The 19078-nt window shown below is 42.9% G+C and overlaps 1 protein-coding gene across 1 annotated transcript in view; it reads left to right on the top strand.

The window, feature by feature from the left end:
• LOC129824877 (prolyl endopeptidase-like) overlaps positions 1-19078 on the top strand; it is a 56507-nt gene that overhangs the window by 13940 nt on the left and 23489 nt on the right. The window contains exons 8-9 of the mRNA XM_055884415.1: positions 1435-1626; positions 16418-16615. Of these exons, the coding sequence (XP_055740390.1) occupies positions 1435-1626; positions 16418-16615 (390 nt within the window). The remainder of the gene's footprint in view (positions 1-1434; positions 1627-16417; positions 16616-19078) is intronic.

Here is a 19078-nt window from a genome sequence, read left to right as displayed (position 1 = left end):
GGACCTTCACATCTGGCTTCTTTACCTGCGGGATTGTGTTATACCAGCCACCTGGACATTTGATGAAACTGGGGAGTATTTCTGTCTGTAATAAAGCCCTTTTGTAGTGAAAAATGTATTCTGATTGGAGGGGCCTGGCTCCGCGGTGGGTGGGCCTTGCTCCCAAGTGGGTGGACCTATTCTCTCCCTGGCCCACCCATGGTTGTACCCCTGCCCAGTCATGTGAAAGCTGGGCCCGCAAGCAGATCTGTTTTATATCATGTGCTTTCTCATTTGCTGCATACCGACACAGCTTGGCTAAATTGTAACCATGAAGCGGCCATGGTGTGCTCGCATAGCCTGTGGGGCTCAGCCAGGACTGTTGCTTTTGTAACTGAATGAAAACATTTTAACTATGCGATTTAACCTGTTTGAAGTTTGGAAAATAGATGGCAAAAATTGCTTGTAAACTGCTTACAAGCTACTCATTGACCGCTGGCAAGCTACCCGACATGCAGGTTTCTGCTAAGGTGCAACCTTTGGTAGGTTGATGACAGCGTCGGTCTGCTATACAGCGACGCCTAATCAGACTTGCTCGTGGTTCACGCAGCTCAAATTATACTGTATGTAACAATTCCATTGGACTTGAAACAGCGATACAAATGTAACAGTACAACAAAATAGATTTAAAATGTTCATTTTAAACTTCAGTGGTGCAGCTAGTGCTATGAACCAAAACATTTATCTTGAGGCGACGGGTGGAGGGGGTGTAAAATGCAATCTGTTATTATATCATATATAAAATGCACATGCTGTGTTTATTTTAATACACACTACCGGTACCTCAAAACATTACTTATCATTGAAAGTGACAAATTACCCAATGGATCATGATCATTTTCTGGTTAAAAAGAGCAATAGGCTAAAGCGTAGGCTGCTGATGTGAATAATTGTCAGCAAACATTTTAATTTGAAGTCAATCTACATGGTTGGGAGTTTATTTTGGACTAATTGGTTAATTACGTTAGATTCAGGCCTGGACAATTCTATTCCTCTGGGGCCTGATTTGATATCACACTTTCCCCCCATCACTAGCAAACACACCTGATTTTAAACTAATTGCATTTTTAACTGAATCTGTTTAGTTGATTATTGGAGTCAGGTGTGTTAGCTGGGGCAAAAGTGTGACACCAATCAGGCCCCCAGAGGACTGGAGTTGCCCAGGCCTGCATCATGGTATGCACACGTGACAATTAATTCACAGATGGTGCCATCTTGGCTATAGAAATAAAATAACTTGGCCAAATCTCCCTAGATTTCTTTCTTCATTTGAGCTCAATGGGAAAACCTGGTTAAATGGGCAAAATCCATCCATAAGCAGATCTTTTGATTGGCCCTCTGTGTGCATCGCATTAGAGCACTCATTGTATCCCCTTGTATCTCTTTCTTCTCCAGGCCTGTTGCCGTGGGTGAAGCTGATAGACAACTTTGATGCGGAGTACGAGTACGTGACCAATGAGGGCACGGTGTTCACCTTCAAGACCAACCTGGAGGCCCCGCGATACCGCCTCATCAACATAAACTTTGCCCAGCCTGCCCAGGCCAACTGGAAGGAGCTTATCCCCCAGCACGACAAGGACGTCATCGGTAGGTCACAGACAATGAAAAGAGAGGGTTTTACGCAAATAAAATACTTTATACAGAAGCTAGACAAAAATATATACTAAAGAGGAAAGCATTATTTCCATCCAGTGCTTGCTACTACCAACAAGTGATCTTTAAAAGGCAGCCTAATAAAGATATTTTGATTAGGTCGAAGGAATTGTCCGTAGAGCTCCGAGACAGGATTGTGTCGAGGCACAGATCTGGTGACGGGTACCAAAACATTTCTGCAGCATTGAAGGTCCCCTAGGTCACAGTGGCCTCCATCATTCTTAAAAGGAAGAAGTTTGGAACCACCAAGACTCATCCTAGACCTGGCTACCCGGTCAAACTGAGCAATCGGGGGAGAAGGGACTTGGTCAGGGAGGTGACCAAGAACACTGATGGTCACTCTGACAGAGCTCTAGATTTCCAATGTGGAGATGGGAGAACCTTCCAGAAGAACAATTATCTCTGCAGCGCTCTACCAATCATGTGTTGATGGTAGTTAAAGGCACATGACAGTCCGCTTGGAGTTTGCCAAAAGGCAACTAAAGAGAAACAATATTCTCTGGTCTGATGAAACTAATATTGAACTCTTTGGCCCGAATGCCAAGCATCACGTCTGGAGGAACCTGGCACCATCCCCACAGTGAAGCATGGTGGTGGCAGCATAATGCTGTGGGGATGTTTTTCAACTGCAGGGACTGGGAGACTAGTCAGGGTCGAGGGAATTGTTAACGGAGCAAAGTAAAGAGCCTTAATGAAAACCTGCTACAGAGTGCTCAGGACCTCAGACTAGGGCGAAGGTTCGTCTTCCAACTGGACAACGACCCTAACCACACTGCCAAGACAATGCAGGAGTGGCTTCGGGATACGTCTGAATGTCCTTGAGTGGCCCAGCCAGAGCCTGGAATTGAACCCAATCGAACACCTCTGGAGAGACCTGAAAATAACTGCAGCAACGTTCCCCATACAACCTGACAGCGCTTGAGAGGATCTGAGAAGACGAATGGGAGAAACTCCCCGAATACAGATGTGCCAAGCTTGTAGCGTCATGACCAAGAAGACACTGTAATCGCTGCCAAAGGTGCTTCAACAAAGTACTGAGGAAAGGGTCTGAATACTTTTGTAAATATCCGTTTTTTTTAATTTGTAATACATTTGCAACTTTTTCTGAACCTGTTTTTGCTTTGTCATTATGGGGTATTGTGTATTGATCGATTGGGGTGGGGGGAATTTAATACAATGTAGAATAAAACTTTAACTAAGGGGTCTGAATACTTATCGAATGCACTGTAGGTTTTTATCAAAATGACACTTTTTGGCTGCAGTCAACAGTGATGACAACTTTTTTTTAAATAATAATAAATAATTGTATAGCGCTTTTCAATACAAGTAAAAAAGTGCTTTACATCATAAAATAAAAGTACTAACAAAGACAGGATGAAGGAGAATTTAAAATAATACAATTAAAACATCTTTAAGTGTGTCTTCAGCAGGGTTTTAAGAGGCACTGAATCTACAAGTCTGATCTCCTCTGGCAGATCATTCCAAAGACTAGGGGTCCTAGTGGTAAATGCCCAGTCTCCTTTTAGTTTTCAACCTAGACTTTGGAGTGGTCTACAGAGCCCTGTCAGAGGATCTCAGGCTGCGTTCTGGCTCGTGGATATTCAAGATCAGAGATATAGAATGATTTAATAAAACATTTCAATCTATTCTCAAAGTGTGAAGAGCCAGTGTAGAGAAGCTAAAATAGGTGTGATATGGGTACATTTTTCTTTTGCCTGTTAAAAGCTGAGCTGCAGCATTTTGAACAAACTAGACCAGGGATGTCAAACAAATTTTGCCCCGTGGGCCGCATTCTATCGTTAACGAGGTCCGAGCTGAAAGTTGGTTATATTTCCTTGCTGTCAAAATTTGCAAAAAGTGGTCCTCACAGTTAAAAATATATAATGTTTACTCCAACCAACTACGGGCTGGATTGAACCCCTTTTTGGGCCTAATGTTTGACACCCCTTAACTAAACATTGCAGTGATTTCTGGCAGACATTTATACAGAGTTAATTTTATTCCCTCATGCCTAGATTACTGTATGTATAACTTTCTCCAGATCAGTGACTAAAATAAATACTTGACTTTAGCTGTCTCTTAGATGATAAAAGCAGGACTGGACAAACTTCTTTACATGCAGCTCGAGGTTTAGGTCAGGTTTAAAGAAGACACCAAGGTTTCTGGCCGCAGGCTTTACATTGGTTGACTAATGACCAAGGTTACTTACAATATGGGTCCTAGCAAGGTGTGGGACAAATATCATGGAGCTTGAGAAAAATGGTAAGACATACAACGTTTGATGTCAGCAAGACACTTAAGGGTAGCTACGCTAGATTGGTCAATGGCTCTGATTGACCACAGCTGTATTTACCAATCATAACTAAATGTTATGATTTGCGAATGATAAGGGGAAGCATGTACAGAGAAAAATGGATGGGGCTCAGAATTGACACCTGAGGGATACCGTAGTGATTGGGGACAATACTGAACCACCCATGCTCACTGAGAAACGTCTACCACATAGATATGACCTGAACCACTGGTGGGCAACGTGAGAGATTTCTACCCAGCTGGTCAACAAAGATGTTATGATCAATAGTATTGAACGCGTGACTGAGATCCAAAATAACTACAATAGAGCTGACGTGACTATCATTAATGTGATCACTGCTATTCAAGGATTTAATTACCTACTATGTTTAATTATTACTCGATTGAATTAATCATGTAACAATGAACTCATTAGGAATTTGGGGCACCACGGGAGGAGTTTGTTTAATGAGTCACCATTTCCCGAATTAACTCAAGAATATAGATATACTAGTCATCAATTGATATGAGGAAATTATTAGTCTCATTCTGAACATCGAAGACTCTGCACAAATCTGGGTCTCACTAATCATTCCATACCACACATATTGATTTGATTATTTACTAACAAGATAAATGAATGAATATATATATATATATATATATATATATATATATATAATATCACACACACAAGGTATAGGTTATTGATTATAACTTAATACAATGACAACAGGTCCCTAGCGGACCAACACAACATGACATGTGTTACACAAGATGGAGATTTAGAGAGGGAGAGAGAGGTAGAGAGAGCAAGAGAGAAAGCAACACTTGGATACATTTGGAAACTATACTTATAATAGCCCTAATACCTTGCCCCGATCTGCCGCTCTTATGGGTAAGAAGTGTAATGCGTGTATTTATGTGTTGAAGGTCTTCGTTGGTTATCTTTGTTGGGCCCAGGCCTTCGCGGGCTGAGTTTCGCTTAGTGAGAAAGGTTCGACGGAGGCCTTGTTCTTTGGCTGACCGTCTCCTTCGTTCTCGGGTGTAAGTATCTGATTGTCAAAGTATCTGATTGATCAAAGTATCTGATGTCACAATGTCCTTTCTCTTAGTTGTCTGTTTACTTGTACTCGTTCTGGAAGAGTGGTCTTCTGAGGATGGCTAATCAGCGTAGATGTTCCCAGCGTGGGGATGAAAGCAGTGTAGACAAACAATGACTTGAATAGACAAACGATGACTTGAAGAGAATAACCAGATGGTCCTGCTTGAATTCACCTTCTTAGATACAGTACTCAACCGTAGCATTGATTGTTAAAAGGTTCCTTTGTCTTCAACCTCGTGTTGCGTTTTCAGGGTCGTGACTAATCGTAGACCTCGGCTGCAGCTCGTGGTCATCCTAGTCTGATATATTAATTATTAACTCAAATGCTTTATACCCTCGAGTAAAAAGGGGGCGTTTCCATCTTGCTGACACCTTCTCCAGGTTCCCTGGGGGCGTAGCTAGTTACAAGGCAAGGTATCAGAATTTACTATGATCTCGTTTAGAGAACTAAAATCACAATTTTATCATCACAAAAATATTCTCTTTATCCTGGCTATTTCACGTTGTGTGGAAAATATGTAATTATGATATAGACCGTATGAAAACTCTTCAAGTTACAATGTTTTTGTTATAACATCTTCATTTAATGTTTAATGACATGACAAAATAGACATTAATCTTCCACATTCCATCTCTCATCATTACCAAAATTCGGAGGATGAAATATATTGTCTTCCTGGTGTTGAGGGAGAAGTTTTTACTCCTGCACCACACTGTCAGGTCATTGACCTCCCTGTAGGCTGACTGATCTTCACCGGTGATCAGGGCAACCACCATCGTGTCATCAGCGACCTTGATAATGGTGTTGGAGTCGTGCTTGGTCACACAGTCATGGGTGAACAGGGAGTACAGGAGGGGACTAAGCACACATCACCTCCACCACGCTGACCCTTAACACAGGGATGTTGCCTACCCTCACCACCTGGGGTCAGCCTGTCAAAGTCCAGGATCCAGTTGCATAGGGAGGTGTTCAGACCCAGAGTCCTAAGCTTGGAGGGGATAATGGTGTTGAACGCTGAGCTGTAGTCAATGAACAGCATTCTCACATAGGTATTCCTCTTATCTAGGTGGGTGAGGGCAGTGTGGAGAGCAATTGAGATTGATTGTGGTCATCTTAAAACACCCAGTACTCTGGGTCAGTGACGGCCCTCACACCCGGTTCGATGTTGTTGTCAAAGCGTGCATAAAATGCGTTGAATTCGTCTGGTAGGGAGGCGTCGTTGGGCAGATCATGTTTGGGTCTTCCTTTGTACTCCGTGATAGACTGTAGCCCATGCCACATGCGTCAGAGCCTGTGTAATCTGATTCCACCTTATTCCTGTATTGTCCTTTTGCTCTTTTGATGACTCCTTCGTGTACTTATTGCTGTCTTTGGCTGTAGCATCCTCATTTTCTGCTATAGCTCTGTGTGATGATTTATATATATATATATATATATATATATACATATACATATACATATACATATACATATACATATACACACACACCTACTCATTCCAGGGTTTTTCTTATTTTTTTCTATTTTCTACATTATAGAATAATAGTGAAGACATAAACTATTAAATAACACATGGAATCCTGTAGTAACCAAAAAAGTGTTCAATCAAAGAACTGTTGTAAGAAATAATAGCAGATACATTGCATGTAAGTAGACTAAAAATAAACAAAATATTTTTCACAAAATAGCGAAGTTGGGTCAGAGCTTGCAAAACGGTGGCCATCCAATACGGCGCCATGCTGAAATAGGCTGGTAAGGAGCCAGAGGTCAGGAAGCTATTTACAATAAACAGAATGTTGGTGCCAACAGTAGGCATAACCTCTTTTAGTGGTCTAGTAGGGCTCACGTACATGGAGTTGCCGCAAGTGATTCCTGACCAGAAATGCTGGTATGGTGTCTGCTACTGTCAATCGGGGTTCAAATATTTTCTGTAAAGAATCGTAAAAAGTTTGCAGAGATCAGGTGATGCGAGCATGTCACTGTTAAGGCAGCCGCATGCTTCCCACCCGAAACAGTTCGGTACAGTTGGTTCATATTATTAACGTTTTGGATTTTGGTTCGGGTTTTTTCGGCTGTTCGGGCGCACATTTTTTTTCTCTACGCCTCTTTGTCCGTGATTGAGCAACTGCAGGGGTGCTTCTTGTCGATTCAGCCCAAAACTCGGTGTGGATACAGCATGGCGAACGACAACGTCATGCATCGATTGACTGAGACGATTCTAGCCATGCATTTCTATAAACACCACCATGTAAATACCAATTCATGGAGGGAGATTGCGGAGACGCTGGGGTCCGACCCAACCACTTTTTCAAAAAAGTGTTCGCAACCAGTTCGTCAAGGCAAAGAAAAGAAACAAGGGCCGCATTGGAGATGCTGGTGGAAAGGCTTCTCCAGGAATGTTGCCGCTGGCTTTTACGGCAGGCGAAGAAACACGCCATCTTCACCAAAGGATGGGGTATGTTGTATTTTTCTATTGTACTTAACGAAAAGGGTAGCCATGTTTTGCCAACAATAGCGAGCCAGCTAGTGCTAGCTACTTGGCTGGCTAATGGCTAGCTAGCCTAGCAGAATAGTCGTGCAGGGGAAGCAAGCAAGCCAACCAACTAAACTAAAAGATCTTTTCAACTTTTGATTAAACAATTTTGCCATTGAAGGAAAAGCATAAGCTTCCCAAAGTCAATGTTCGGTAGCAAGGTCCAGCTAGTCAAAATGTTGCAAACGTTTGAGCAGAGTTGAGTAGCTAGGCCAGGCCTGCTCAAACGTTTGCAACATTATATAGTCTATTGTGGTCTCGTTTAGTGATATTTGATGTTCATTAATGTTTTGGAAATGTGTACTAAATAGCCCTTTTTTATTTTCAAGGCACAAACACCAGTGAATGGAGACCGCACCTGGTTTTGTTCTCTACGCCCCAGCACTTCCTGTTCACCAAGCACGACCTCTGTCCCCAGTACTGACTGGTGATCGGCCCCCAGCCCATCTCCCGCACTGAGTTGCAGTGCAGAATTAGGAACAATCTCCATGCGGGACTTGGGCAACTCTATCCTGGGCCCACTGCTCCTCACCGACGCTTGCTCCTCACCGACGCCACAGAGCAGCAGTAGTAGCAGGGGTGTGAGAAGTAGGGAGAAAAGGGCTGCAGAGTTCGTCTGGACATCAAGCCACCAGCTTGTCCCAGAGGTAATAAATACAAATGTCAGACTTTACTCTGATCCCCTTTCCTCTCATCTGTATTATTTTTTCCTCTTCACTGTGCACACTCTCCAGACACTCCTAATTTCCCTGCTCTTCTCATCCTCCCCACAGAGTCCTGGCACCTATGGATGAACTCTCGCCAAAACTCTGGGAGGAATTCGATCACCAGCTGCATGAGTTCGTGCATGACGAATATGGACCACAGTGAAATTAACAACTTGTTCTGTTGTTCAGATATCTCAGAAGTCAGACACTAGACCCTTTCATTTTATTCCATACACACTTGTTATTTACATGTCTGTTTTACTATTGTTCTGAAATGTTTATATTTCTCTTAAATATATATATCTACACTCTTGACACTATATTTGACCCTTTTGTTGTTTACATGTCTGTTCATAGCAGACACTGTTGAACTATTGTTCAGAAATATTTGTAACTACACTTTGACACGTTTTATTCCATAGACACTTGTTTTACATGTCTGTTCTCAGCAGACACTTTAGTATTGTGATATATTTTCAGAAGCAAGAATAAAGGTTTATTTGTGTGCTGAAAAAGCACTGACATTTCTTCATTTCAATACAAGTTGTTTCAATGGTTTATATTTGAACATCAATTGCTGACAATGACTTTACAGGCTTGTGGTGTAGTTCGGTCTAATCTAAATTACTGCACACTGAGGCGTCCCAGAATCAGGTTGAATTTTATTAACAAGATTTAAAACTACTGGTTCACAGTGCACACAAAGAACTAAGTGCACTAACACGAATCTCATCCTGGCAGCGATGATGCCGAATGCATACTCTTAACTCTCCGACAACGAGAAGGGGTAGTTCCAGGTTTATTGAGATGTTACCTGTCATTCAGGAGGTGTCCAAGAGAATGTCATATTAGGTAAACAAAAACAAAATACCATTTTCCAGGAACCAAAAGCCTTGATAAAATTGCACTTGTCATAAAGAGATGTATGCAATAACAAAGGAAATTAGAAACAGAAAAGTGAAATTTATTCCAACATTCTATTATCAACATACCTGGATAAGGGTTCTCGAGTGAAGTTCTCATGTAGGGGAAAAGCTTAATCTCTGAGGAAAATATGAGGACTTGGCGTTGTGGTACCTAGCAGGACAGCTGGCGGTGGTAAATAAAGGGTCTTCTGCAACAGTTTGGACTCAAAATAACTCTTAACACTCCCATAGCTCTCTCGGCTGTATGCACCTACATACACCATTGTCAACCTGTAGCGGGCATCTTCTCTGTCTGTGTTTTGCCTATTATACAGTGCATTCGGGAAAGTATTCAGAACCTTTGACTTTTTCTACATTTTTTGTTACATTGCAGCCTTATTCTAAAATGGATTAAATAAAAAAAAATGTCCCTCATCAATCTTAACACAATATCCCATAATGACAAAGCAAAAACAGTTTTTTTTAGAAACATTGGTAGAGTGGCCAGACGGAAGCCACTCCTCAGTAAAAGGCAGTAAAATTACAGCCCGCTTGGAGTTTGCCAAAAAACACCTAAAGGGGGCATCCCGAGTCAGCGCTCAAGCAGCGCTTGAGGCGTCACTACAGACCCGGGTTGGATCCCAGGCTGTGTTGCAGCCGGCCGCGGAGCACAATTGGCCCAGAGTCGTCGAGGGTTTGGCCGGCCAGGATGTCCTTGTCCCATCGCGCTCTAGCGACTCCTTGTGGCGGGCCGGGTGCATGCATGCTGACTTCGGTCGCCAGTTGTACGGTGTTTCCTCCAACACATTGGTGCTTCTTGGTTAAGCGGGCAGTGTATCAAGAAGCAGTGTGGCTTGGCAGGGTCGTGTTTCGGAGGACGCGTGGCTCTCAAACTTCACCTCTCCCAAGTCCCATCGCTGCAACTCCTGTATGGACAAGACTGTAACTACCTATTTGGTTATCACAACATTGGGGGGAAAAGGGGTACGTGTCTTATTTCATCAAACAGGAAGCTTAAATCATCAGACAAGTTCAATGCATGTAGTTGATTTTATTAAAACACCTTAGGTGTGTATATATGGAAAAATACATGTTTAAACATTTCCACCAACCGACTTTCGGTTGACCAAGATTTCATTTAGTCGGGGACAGCCCTAAAAGGATGTATATTTGGCAACGATTGGGCGCTTGTATCGCTGTCCTCTAGAGTTTGAGTTTAAATTGATAGACCGTGTCGCCTGGGATCTCCTTTAACCATGAATTCTTTCCCCACTCTCTCTGGGTCTTCACCTTCATCCTCTTTATTTCTGTTAAGCACCAGATTTTCGTGCATTGATCTAGTCTGTATATCAAGTAGGGATCTGCTCAACAACTTGTTCTCTCTCTTCAGTTAATTCATGTCAGCTTCGTTAACTTTGACTGTACCCTTCAGCTTTTGAGTTTCTCTTTCCAGTGTTACGTAGTTCTCATCACTCATTTCAAGGCATTCGTCTCATGTACACTACCGTTAAAAAGTTTGGGGTCACTTAGAAATTCCCTTGTTTTCCATGAAAACATACACTGCTCAAAAAAAAAAAGGGAACACTTAAACAACACAATGTAACTCCAAGTCAATCACACTTCTGTGAAATCAAACTGTCCACTTAGGAAGCAACACTGATTGACAATACATTTCACATGCTGTTGTGCAAATGGAATAGACAAAAGGTGGAAATTATAGGCAATTAGCAAGACACCCCCCAAAACAGGAGTGATTCTGCAGGTGGTGACCACAGACCACTTCTCTGTTCCTATGCTTCCTGGCTGATGTTTTGGTCACTTTTGAATGCTGGCGGTGCTCTCACTCTAGTGGTAGCATGAGACGGAGTCTACAACCCACACAAGTGGCTCAGGTAGTGCAGTTCATCCAGGATGGCACATCAATGCGAGCTGTGGCAAAAGGGTTTGCTGTGTCTGTCAGCGTAGTGTCCAGAGCATGGAGGCGCTACCAGGAGACAGGCCAGTACATCAGGAGACGTGGAGGAGGCCGTAGGAGGGCAACAACCCAGCAGCAGGACCGCTACCTCCGCCTTTGTGCAAGGAGGTGCACTGCCAGAGCCCTGCAAAATGACCTCCAGCAGGCCACAAATGTGCATGCGTCAGCACATGGTCTCACAAGGGGTCTGAGGATCTCATCTCGGTACCTATTGGCAGTCAGGCTACCTCTGGCGAGCACATGGAGGGCTGTGCGGCCCCACAAAGAAATGCCACCCCACACCATGACTGACCCATCGCCAAACCGGTCATGCTGGAGGATGTTGCAGGCAGCAGAACGTTCTCCACAGCGTCTCCAGACTCTGTCACGTCTGTCACATGTGCTCATGTGCTCAGTGTGAACCTGCTTTCATCTGTGAAGAGCACAGGGCGCCAGTGGTGAATTTGCCAATCTTGGTGTTCTCCGGCAAATGCCAAACGTCCTGCACGGTGTTGGGCTGTAAGCACAACCCCCACCTGTGGACGTCGGGCCCTCATACCACCCAAATGGAGTCTGTTTCTGACCGTTTGAGCAGACACATGCACATCTGTGGCCTGCTGGAGGTCATTTTGCAGGGCGCTGGCAGTGCACCTCCTTGCACAAAGGCGGAGGTAGCGGTCCTGCTGCTGGGTTGTTGCCCTCCTACGGCCTCCTCCACGTCTCCTGATGTACTGGCCTGTCTCCTGGTAGCGCCTCCATGCTCTGGACACTACGCTGACAGACACAGCAAACCTTTTTGCCACAGCTCGCATTGATGTGCCATCCTGGATGAACTGCACTACCTGAGCCACTTGTGTGGGTTGTAGACTTCGTCTCATGCTACCACTAGAGTGAGAGCACCGCCAGCATTCAAAAGTGACCAAAACATCAGCCAGGAAGCATAGGAACTAAGAAGTGGTCTGTGATCACCACCTGCAGAATCACTCCTTTTTTGGGGGTGTCTTGCTAATTGCCTATAATTTCCACCTTTTGTCTATTCCATTTGCACAACAGCATGCGAAATTTATTGTCAATCAGTGTTGCTTCCTAAGTGGACAGTTTGATTTCACAGAAGTGTGATTGACTTGGAGTTACATTGTGTTGTTTAAGTGTTCCCTTTATTTTTTTGAGCAGTGTACATGAAATGAGTTGCAAAATGAATAGGAAATATAGTTAAGATGTTGACAAGGTTATAAATACGGGTTTTTATTTGAAATAATAAATGTGGCCTTCAAACTTTGCTTTCGTCAAAGAATCCTCAATTTTCAGCAATTACAGCCCTGCAGACCTTTGGCATTCTAGTTGTCAATTTGTTGAAGTAATCTGAAGAGATTTCACCTCATGCTTCCTGAAGCACTTCCCACAAGTTTGGCTTGATGGGCACTTCTTACATACAATACGGTCAAGCTGCTCCCACAACAGCTCAATAGGGTTGAGATCCGGTGACTGTGCTGGCCACTCCATTATAGACAGAATACCAGCTGACTGCTTCTTCCCTAAATAGTTATTGCATAGTTTGGATCTGTGCTTTAGGTCATTGTCCTATTCTAGGAGAAATTGGCTCCAATTAAGGCGCGCCCACAGAGTATGGCATGGCGTTGCAAAATGGATTGAGTCTTCCTTCTTCAAGATCCCTTTTACCCTGTACAAATCCGAGAAGCTGTTTTTCAGTCTCTATCTCAAGGCCATCAGACTGTTAAACAGCCATCACTAACATTGAGTGGCTGCGGCCAACATACTGACTCAAATTTCTAGCCACTTTAATAATTACAAATTGGATGTAATAAATGTATCACTAGTCACTTTAAACAATGCCACTTTATATGTTTACAAACTATACATTACTCATCTCATATGTATATACTGTACTCTATGCCATCTACTGCATCTTGCCTATGCCGCACGGCCTATGTTTCTCAAACTATACACTCTAATGTACTTGTCCTCTTGCTCAGTTGTGCACCAGGGCCTCCTACTCCTCTTTCTATTCTGGTTAAAGCCAGTTTGCGCTGTTCTATAAAGGGAGTATTACACAGTGTTGTACGAGATCTTCAGTTTCTTGGCTATTTCTTGCATGGAATAGCCTTAATTTCTCAGAACAAGAATAGACTGAGTTTCAGAAGAAAGTGCTTTGCTTCTGGCCATTTTGAGGCTGTAATCGAACCCAGAAATGCTGATGCTCCAGATACTCAACTAGCCTATAGAAGGCCGGTTTTATTGCTTCTTTGATCGGAACAGCAGTTTTCAGCTGTACTAACATAATTGCAAAAGGGTTTTCTAATGATCGATTAGCTAACACAATGTGCCATTGGAACACAGGAGTGATGGTTGCTGATAATGGGCCTATGTAGATATTCCATTAAAAATCTGCCGTTTCCAGCTACAATAGTCATTTACAACATTAACAATGTCTACACTGTATTTCTGATCAATTTGATGTTATTTTAATGGACAAAAAACGTGTTTTTCTTTCAAAAACAAGGACATTTCTAAGTGACTCCAAACTTTTGAATGGTAGATTTAGGTGTATCCGAAGATAGCAGGTCAGATAATTCTGCAATGAAAAAACTATTAGGTTTAGGAGGGTAGTACATTAAAATATACAAGGTGGGCTGTTTCTTGTTCAAGCAAAAGATAACGCTTTCAAATGACGAAAGTTCGCCAAGACGCAGAGCTACATCTATACTTGTCCCTATGAATGACTGCTACCCTATCGCCATGGCCAGACGGCCTTGGTTTCTGTAGATAAGAAAAGGCTGGAGTGGTAGTTTCATTTGGAGAATGAAAATCATTGGGTTTAAGCCAGGCTTCAGTTTCATATGAAAATATGAATACAGTGTTTTTCACTTGCGCTGGCTGTCGGTTATACAGCTATTTAGACTCATTTTTAGCTGGATTAACTAGGCTACTTTTCAATTCGCTGGTCAGAAAAGTTTGCCGAGCCCTCCCCTTTAGAATGAACGATATGCATCTTCTAGCGACCTATTGATAGGACAGGCACCTGACTGTCACAAAGTGAGCGATGACAAGGAACACTGCTGGTTTAACAGTCTGCCATATGTCCCGCCTCTTGGTACCTGGGTGTGTGTGTTGTGGTCATGGTCAAATTTCTTTACACGGGGGGAGAGAGCATACATTTGCAAGTCCTATATAATGTGAGTGAATTTGCACGTCCGATATAATATAACTATGATTCGAAATCCACTTTCCTGGCACATTTATTTTCTTTTGCGTGCAGTGTCCTACATTAACGATGGCCCGCTGGCCGAGAAGGGTGCAATTGTGGCCTGCAATTCGGGGCGTTCCTGTATGTGGGCATTCCTGCGGGGGAACCCCCCCGAGCAAAAATAAGCGCATGTCATCTTTATTTTAGGGAAAGTTATTTCCAAAAGTAAACCTTCGATAGTGAATATGCTGGCTACTGTTGATGGCCTGCAGAAAGAAGGCCACAAAAAGACCTAACATTTGTCTTGGCTAGCCTACTTTAGCCATGTAGATATCTCTTGGAACAGTTGTCTTAAAGGAGCAGCGTCCCATTTGAAAATGTTCTCAAAATGACATGGTTTAGAAAGAAAAATGAATGCAATTAATAGAATGCAGTTCTTAAGAATGGAGTAATGACTTGCATTGCTAAATTATATTACACAGCTTTTTAATACATATCATTATAACCAAATGTAGCCTATTAATTGCTGAATATAGAGAGAAGATAGGCAACCCTGTTCCGGGAGTGCAGCAGGGTTTTGTCCCAGCTAGGAACCACATTGAGCTACTTAGTTAATGCGTCAGTTCAGTGATTGCCTAAATTCAACACACCTGGTCTTCCAGGGTTGCCTACCTCTGCTATAGGTCCTGCATTTAAGAACCACACCTTGTCCAGGCCAGTAGAAATTCTGTTCGGGCCAGTCGAGTTTTGACCGACTGGGCCAGTGAGAATAGTTAATGTTGGACTCTGGCGTGTTTCATATGCAGCCAGGTATCGAACTGACTGAATAAAGTTGATCTCATATAGCCTTTCCATTCATAAATCATACAACGTAGTTATATATTCATGGTATCGCATATAAAGCAAAGATCTCGTTTTTATTTTCGATATGAAGTCCATCAGGACTTGCCAGACAGTGGTATTAAAGTGAGTGACTCGTCAGTAGCTTACTGAATTGCATCGGTAACAGCTGTTCATTTGGCTCCCTAATTTGCATCCTGGTAGGCTTTTTGCCAATTAATCTGCAGATAAATTATGAAAACATTAGATGACGATGGTGATTCCTCCTCACTGCAGGAACAATATGTAGGCTGGTGGAGAGAGAGCCTCACTCTGGTCCAAAATATAAAATAAGAAAACAGATTGAATTTTTTTTAAAGCTAATGATACTTATATGATATTTTCAAAGATATTGATCTGGGTCTAGTGATTTAATGAAAAGTTTGACAATACGAGTAGTCCACTGCTGCTTTCTGTGTAGTAAAAGCCATGATTAACACCTGCTTCATGTTTCAATCAGTCCTGTATGGCAGGTAGCTGAGAAAATGCCTCTTAAAAAGGAAGAGTGAAGACCCACCGCAGTCCAAATACAAATGTCCCTGTGTTTTATATCATATTGTACAACAGCTGATGAAACTAACACTGTCAAAGTGAAAATGTGTCATCAGTGTTATTTCCTGATAGTTGCTGGTGGAAAATACAAGCTAGCATTTGAATGTACCAGAGGCCACCAAAATAGTGCCTGTTCTGCAACGACAACAAAATGCCCAGGGGAGCCAGGCTGGCTACTTTTTCTATTTGGCTGGCTACTCCATGTGCTTGTGGAAAACACTGTCAATCATTGCATATGATACTTACTATTTAGATATCTTAAATTCAATAAACCAATCTTGACACGGATAGCTGCCAGATTGACAGAGGTATTCAGGGGAGTTAAAGGAACATGAATTAAGTGATTTACATTAACCACACTACGGGACATAATATGCTTTCCATGTCCTCTGTTGCTAATCATGACAGGGAGGACTGGAGCACTACCAGACTGACAGTCAGTCTCTATTGGTTTTGATCAGGTCCTCAGTAAATAACAAATGCCATAAACTCTCTAGGAGTATTCTGTTAACCACATGATCACGTTTTTTTAAACATTTAGATTTTTTGACGAACCCTTCTTGCACTCTTTCCCATTCACTCTCTCTCCCAGTGTTTGCCACCTGTACCTACTCCAGCCTCCTGTTCGTGTGTTTCCTGCACGATGTAAAGAACGTCCTGAAGATGTACCGTCTGAGCTCGGGGGAGGAGCTCAGGACCTTCCCCCTGGACGTGGGCTCTGTGGTGGGCTTCACCGGACGCAAGAGGGACTCTGAGATCTTCTACTACTTCACCTCCTTCCTCTCGCCAGGTAGGCTATCAAAGACCAGGGCTCAATACTGTGACCCATGCACTCACATTTGTGCAACATCTATTCTTAATTGGTCGCTAGGGTGCCAGTGGGGGGGGTTGATTTTGTTCATGTTAGTTTTTGGTTCAATGTGATTTTCTTACCTACATGTATTAAAACACAATGGATATGCAGAACAGGTAGCCTATTTTAAACGTTTTTTCTGAAGTCTTGGTTGAATCTTTGCGATGCGCTATTGTCGTCATGCACTGTTTGAATATACATTTCTAAAAACATCCCAAAAAACCATCTCAGTTAAATGTTGACTAAAGAGTAGGCCTACCTGGCAGAATGATATCATGATGATTTGTTTCAATGACAGGGCATTTGTTTAGGAAACCCTGCCATCACATGTAGCCTAGCCTACACTGTACAGTACAAAAACACTGCTAGCCAAACACAACGTGTTCTTGGACGCTCCGGCCCAAAAATCTTTTGATTGTTCCCAGACCTCAAATGTGCTTTAACCTGGGCTGCGTCTCAATGGGCTGCGTCTCAATCCACCACATCCGCCGATATCGTCCTTCCGCATCTGTGGTGCACGGTGGCAGAGCTAGAGCAGTGTTTATCAGACCATAAGACATCCTGAAAATCGGTCTTCTCTCAAAAACGTCAGGAGCGTCCGAAAGGTTTGGCCGACAAACTATTATGATCACTATTGAAAGGTGACTCTCACGAACACGATGGTTTTCCATTTTGCCCGCAAGACTTCCCTGGCCAGTTAAAAAAAATGAATGGAATGACAGTGCATTCAGACAGTATTCAGACCCCTTGTCTTTTCCACATTTTGTTACGTTACAGCCTTATTCTAAAATGTATTACATCGTTTTTCCCCCCTCATCAATCTACACACAATACCCCATAATGCAAAGCAAAAACAGGTTTTTAGAATAGTTTTAATTAAAAAAAATTTTTTTTAAATTGAAATCACATTTATACAAGTATTCAGACTCTTTACTCAGTACTTTGTTGAAGGACCTTTGGCAGCGCGACTACAGTCTTGAGTCTTCTTGGGTATGATGCTACAAGCTTGGCACACCTGTATTTGGGGAGTTTCTCCCATTCTTCTCTGCAGATCCTCTCAAGCTCTGTCAGGTTTGATGGGGAGTGTCGCTGCACAGCTATTGTCCGTGCTCTGGCTGGGCCACTCAAAGACATTCAGAGACTTGTCCCGAAGCCACTCCTGCGTTGTGTTGACTGTGTGCTTCGGGTCGTGTTTCTGTTGGAAGGTGAACCGTCGCCCCGGTCTGAGGTCATGAGTGCTCTGGAGCAGGTTTTCATCATCTTTCCCTCGATCCTGACTAGTGTCCCACTCCCTGCCGCTGAAAAACATTCCCACAGCACGATGCTGCCACCACCATGTTTCCCCGTAAGGATGGTGCCAGGTTTATTCCACACGTGACGCTTGGCATTCAGGCCAAATAGTTCAATATTAGTTTCATCAGACCAGAGAATCTTGTTTCTCATGTTCTGATAGTCCTTTAGGTGCCTTTTGGCAAACTCCAAGCAGGCTGTTATGTGCCATAAACTGAGGAGTGGCTTCCGTCTGACCACTCCACCATGAAGGCCTGATTTGGTGGAGTGCTGCAGAGATGGTTGTCCTTCTGGATGGTTCTCCCATCTCTACAGAGGAACTCTGGAGCTCTGTCAGAGGGACTATCCGTTTCTTGGTCACCTCCCTGACCAAGGCTCTTCTACCCTGATTGCTCAGTTTGGACAGGCGGCCAGCTCTAAGAAGAGTCTTGGTGTTTCCAAACTTCTCCCATTTAAGAATGATGGAGGCCACTGTATTCTTTGGAACCTTCAATGCAGCAGAAATGTCGTGGTACCCTTCCCCAGATCTTTTCCTCGACACAATCCCGTCTCGGAGCTCTGCGTACAATTCCTTCAACATCATGGTTTGGTTTTTGCTCTGACGTGCACTGTCAACTGTGGGACCTTATATAGACAGGTGTTTGCCTTTCCAAATCATGTCCAATCAAATGAATTTACCCCATCTCAAGGATGATCAATGGAAACAGGATCCACCTGAGCTTAATTTAGAGTCTCATAGCAAAAGGTCTGAATACTATTTCTGTTTTTTACATTTAATAAATTAGCAAACATTTCTAAAAACCTGTTTTCAGTTTGTCATTATGGCGAATTTCATGTAGATTGATGTGGGGGAAAAGTAGATGGATCCATTTTAAAATAAGGCTGTGACTTAACAAAATGTGGAAAAAGTAAAGGGGTCTGAATGCACTATATATATGGAGATAGTTTAGTAGCTAAAATATGGGGATAAATGCATGTAAAAAATGTAAAATTAAATGTACATTTTTCCTGATCTTTCTTATACTGTATCTCTCAGATATAGGACAGACACTTCAGGACAAACTTCCATTCGATTTTTGGGAGGACTGTATGTTGTTCCATGTAGTGAAA

The sequence above is a fragment of the Salvelinus fontinalis genome, chromosome 27 (genome assembly GCF_029448725.1).
Source record: "Salvelinus fontinalis isolate EN_2023a chromosome 27, ASM2944872v1, whole genome shotgun sequence".
Lineage (NCBI taxonomy): Eukaryota > Metazoa > Chordata > Actinopteri > Salmoniformes > Salmonidae > Salvelinus > Salvelinus fontinalis.
Note: the sequence above shows the minus strand (reverse complement) of the source record. Positions and strands in the feature narration are given on the sequence as shown.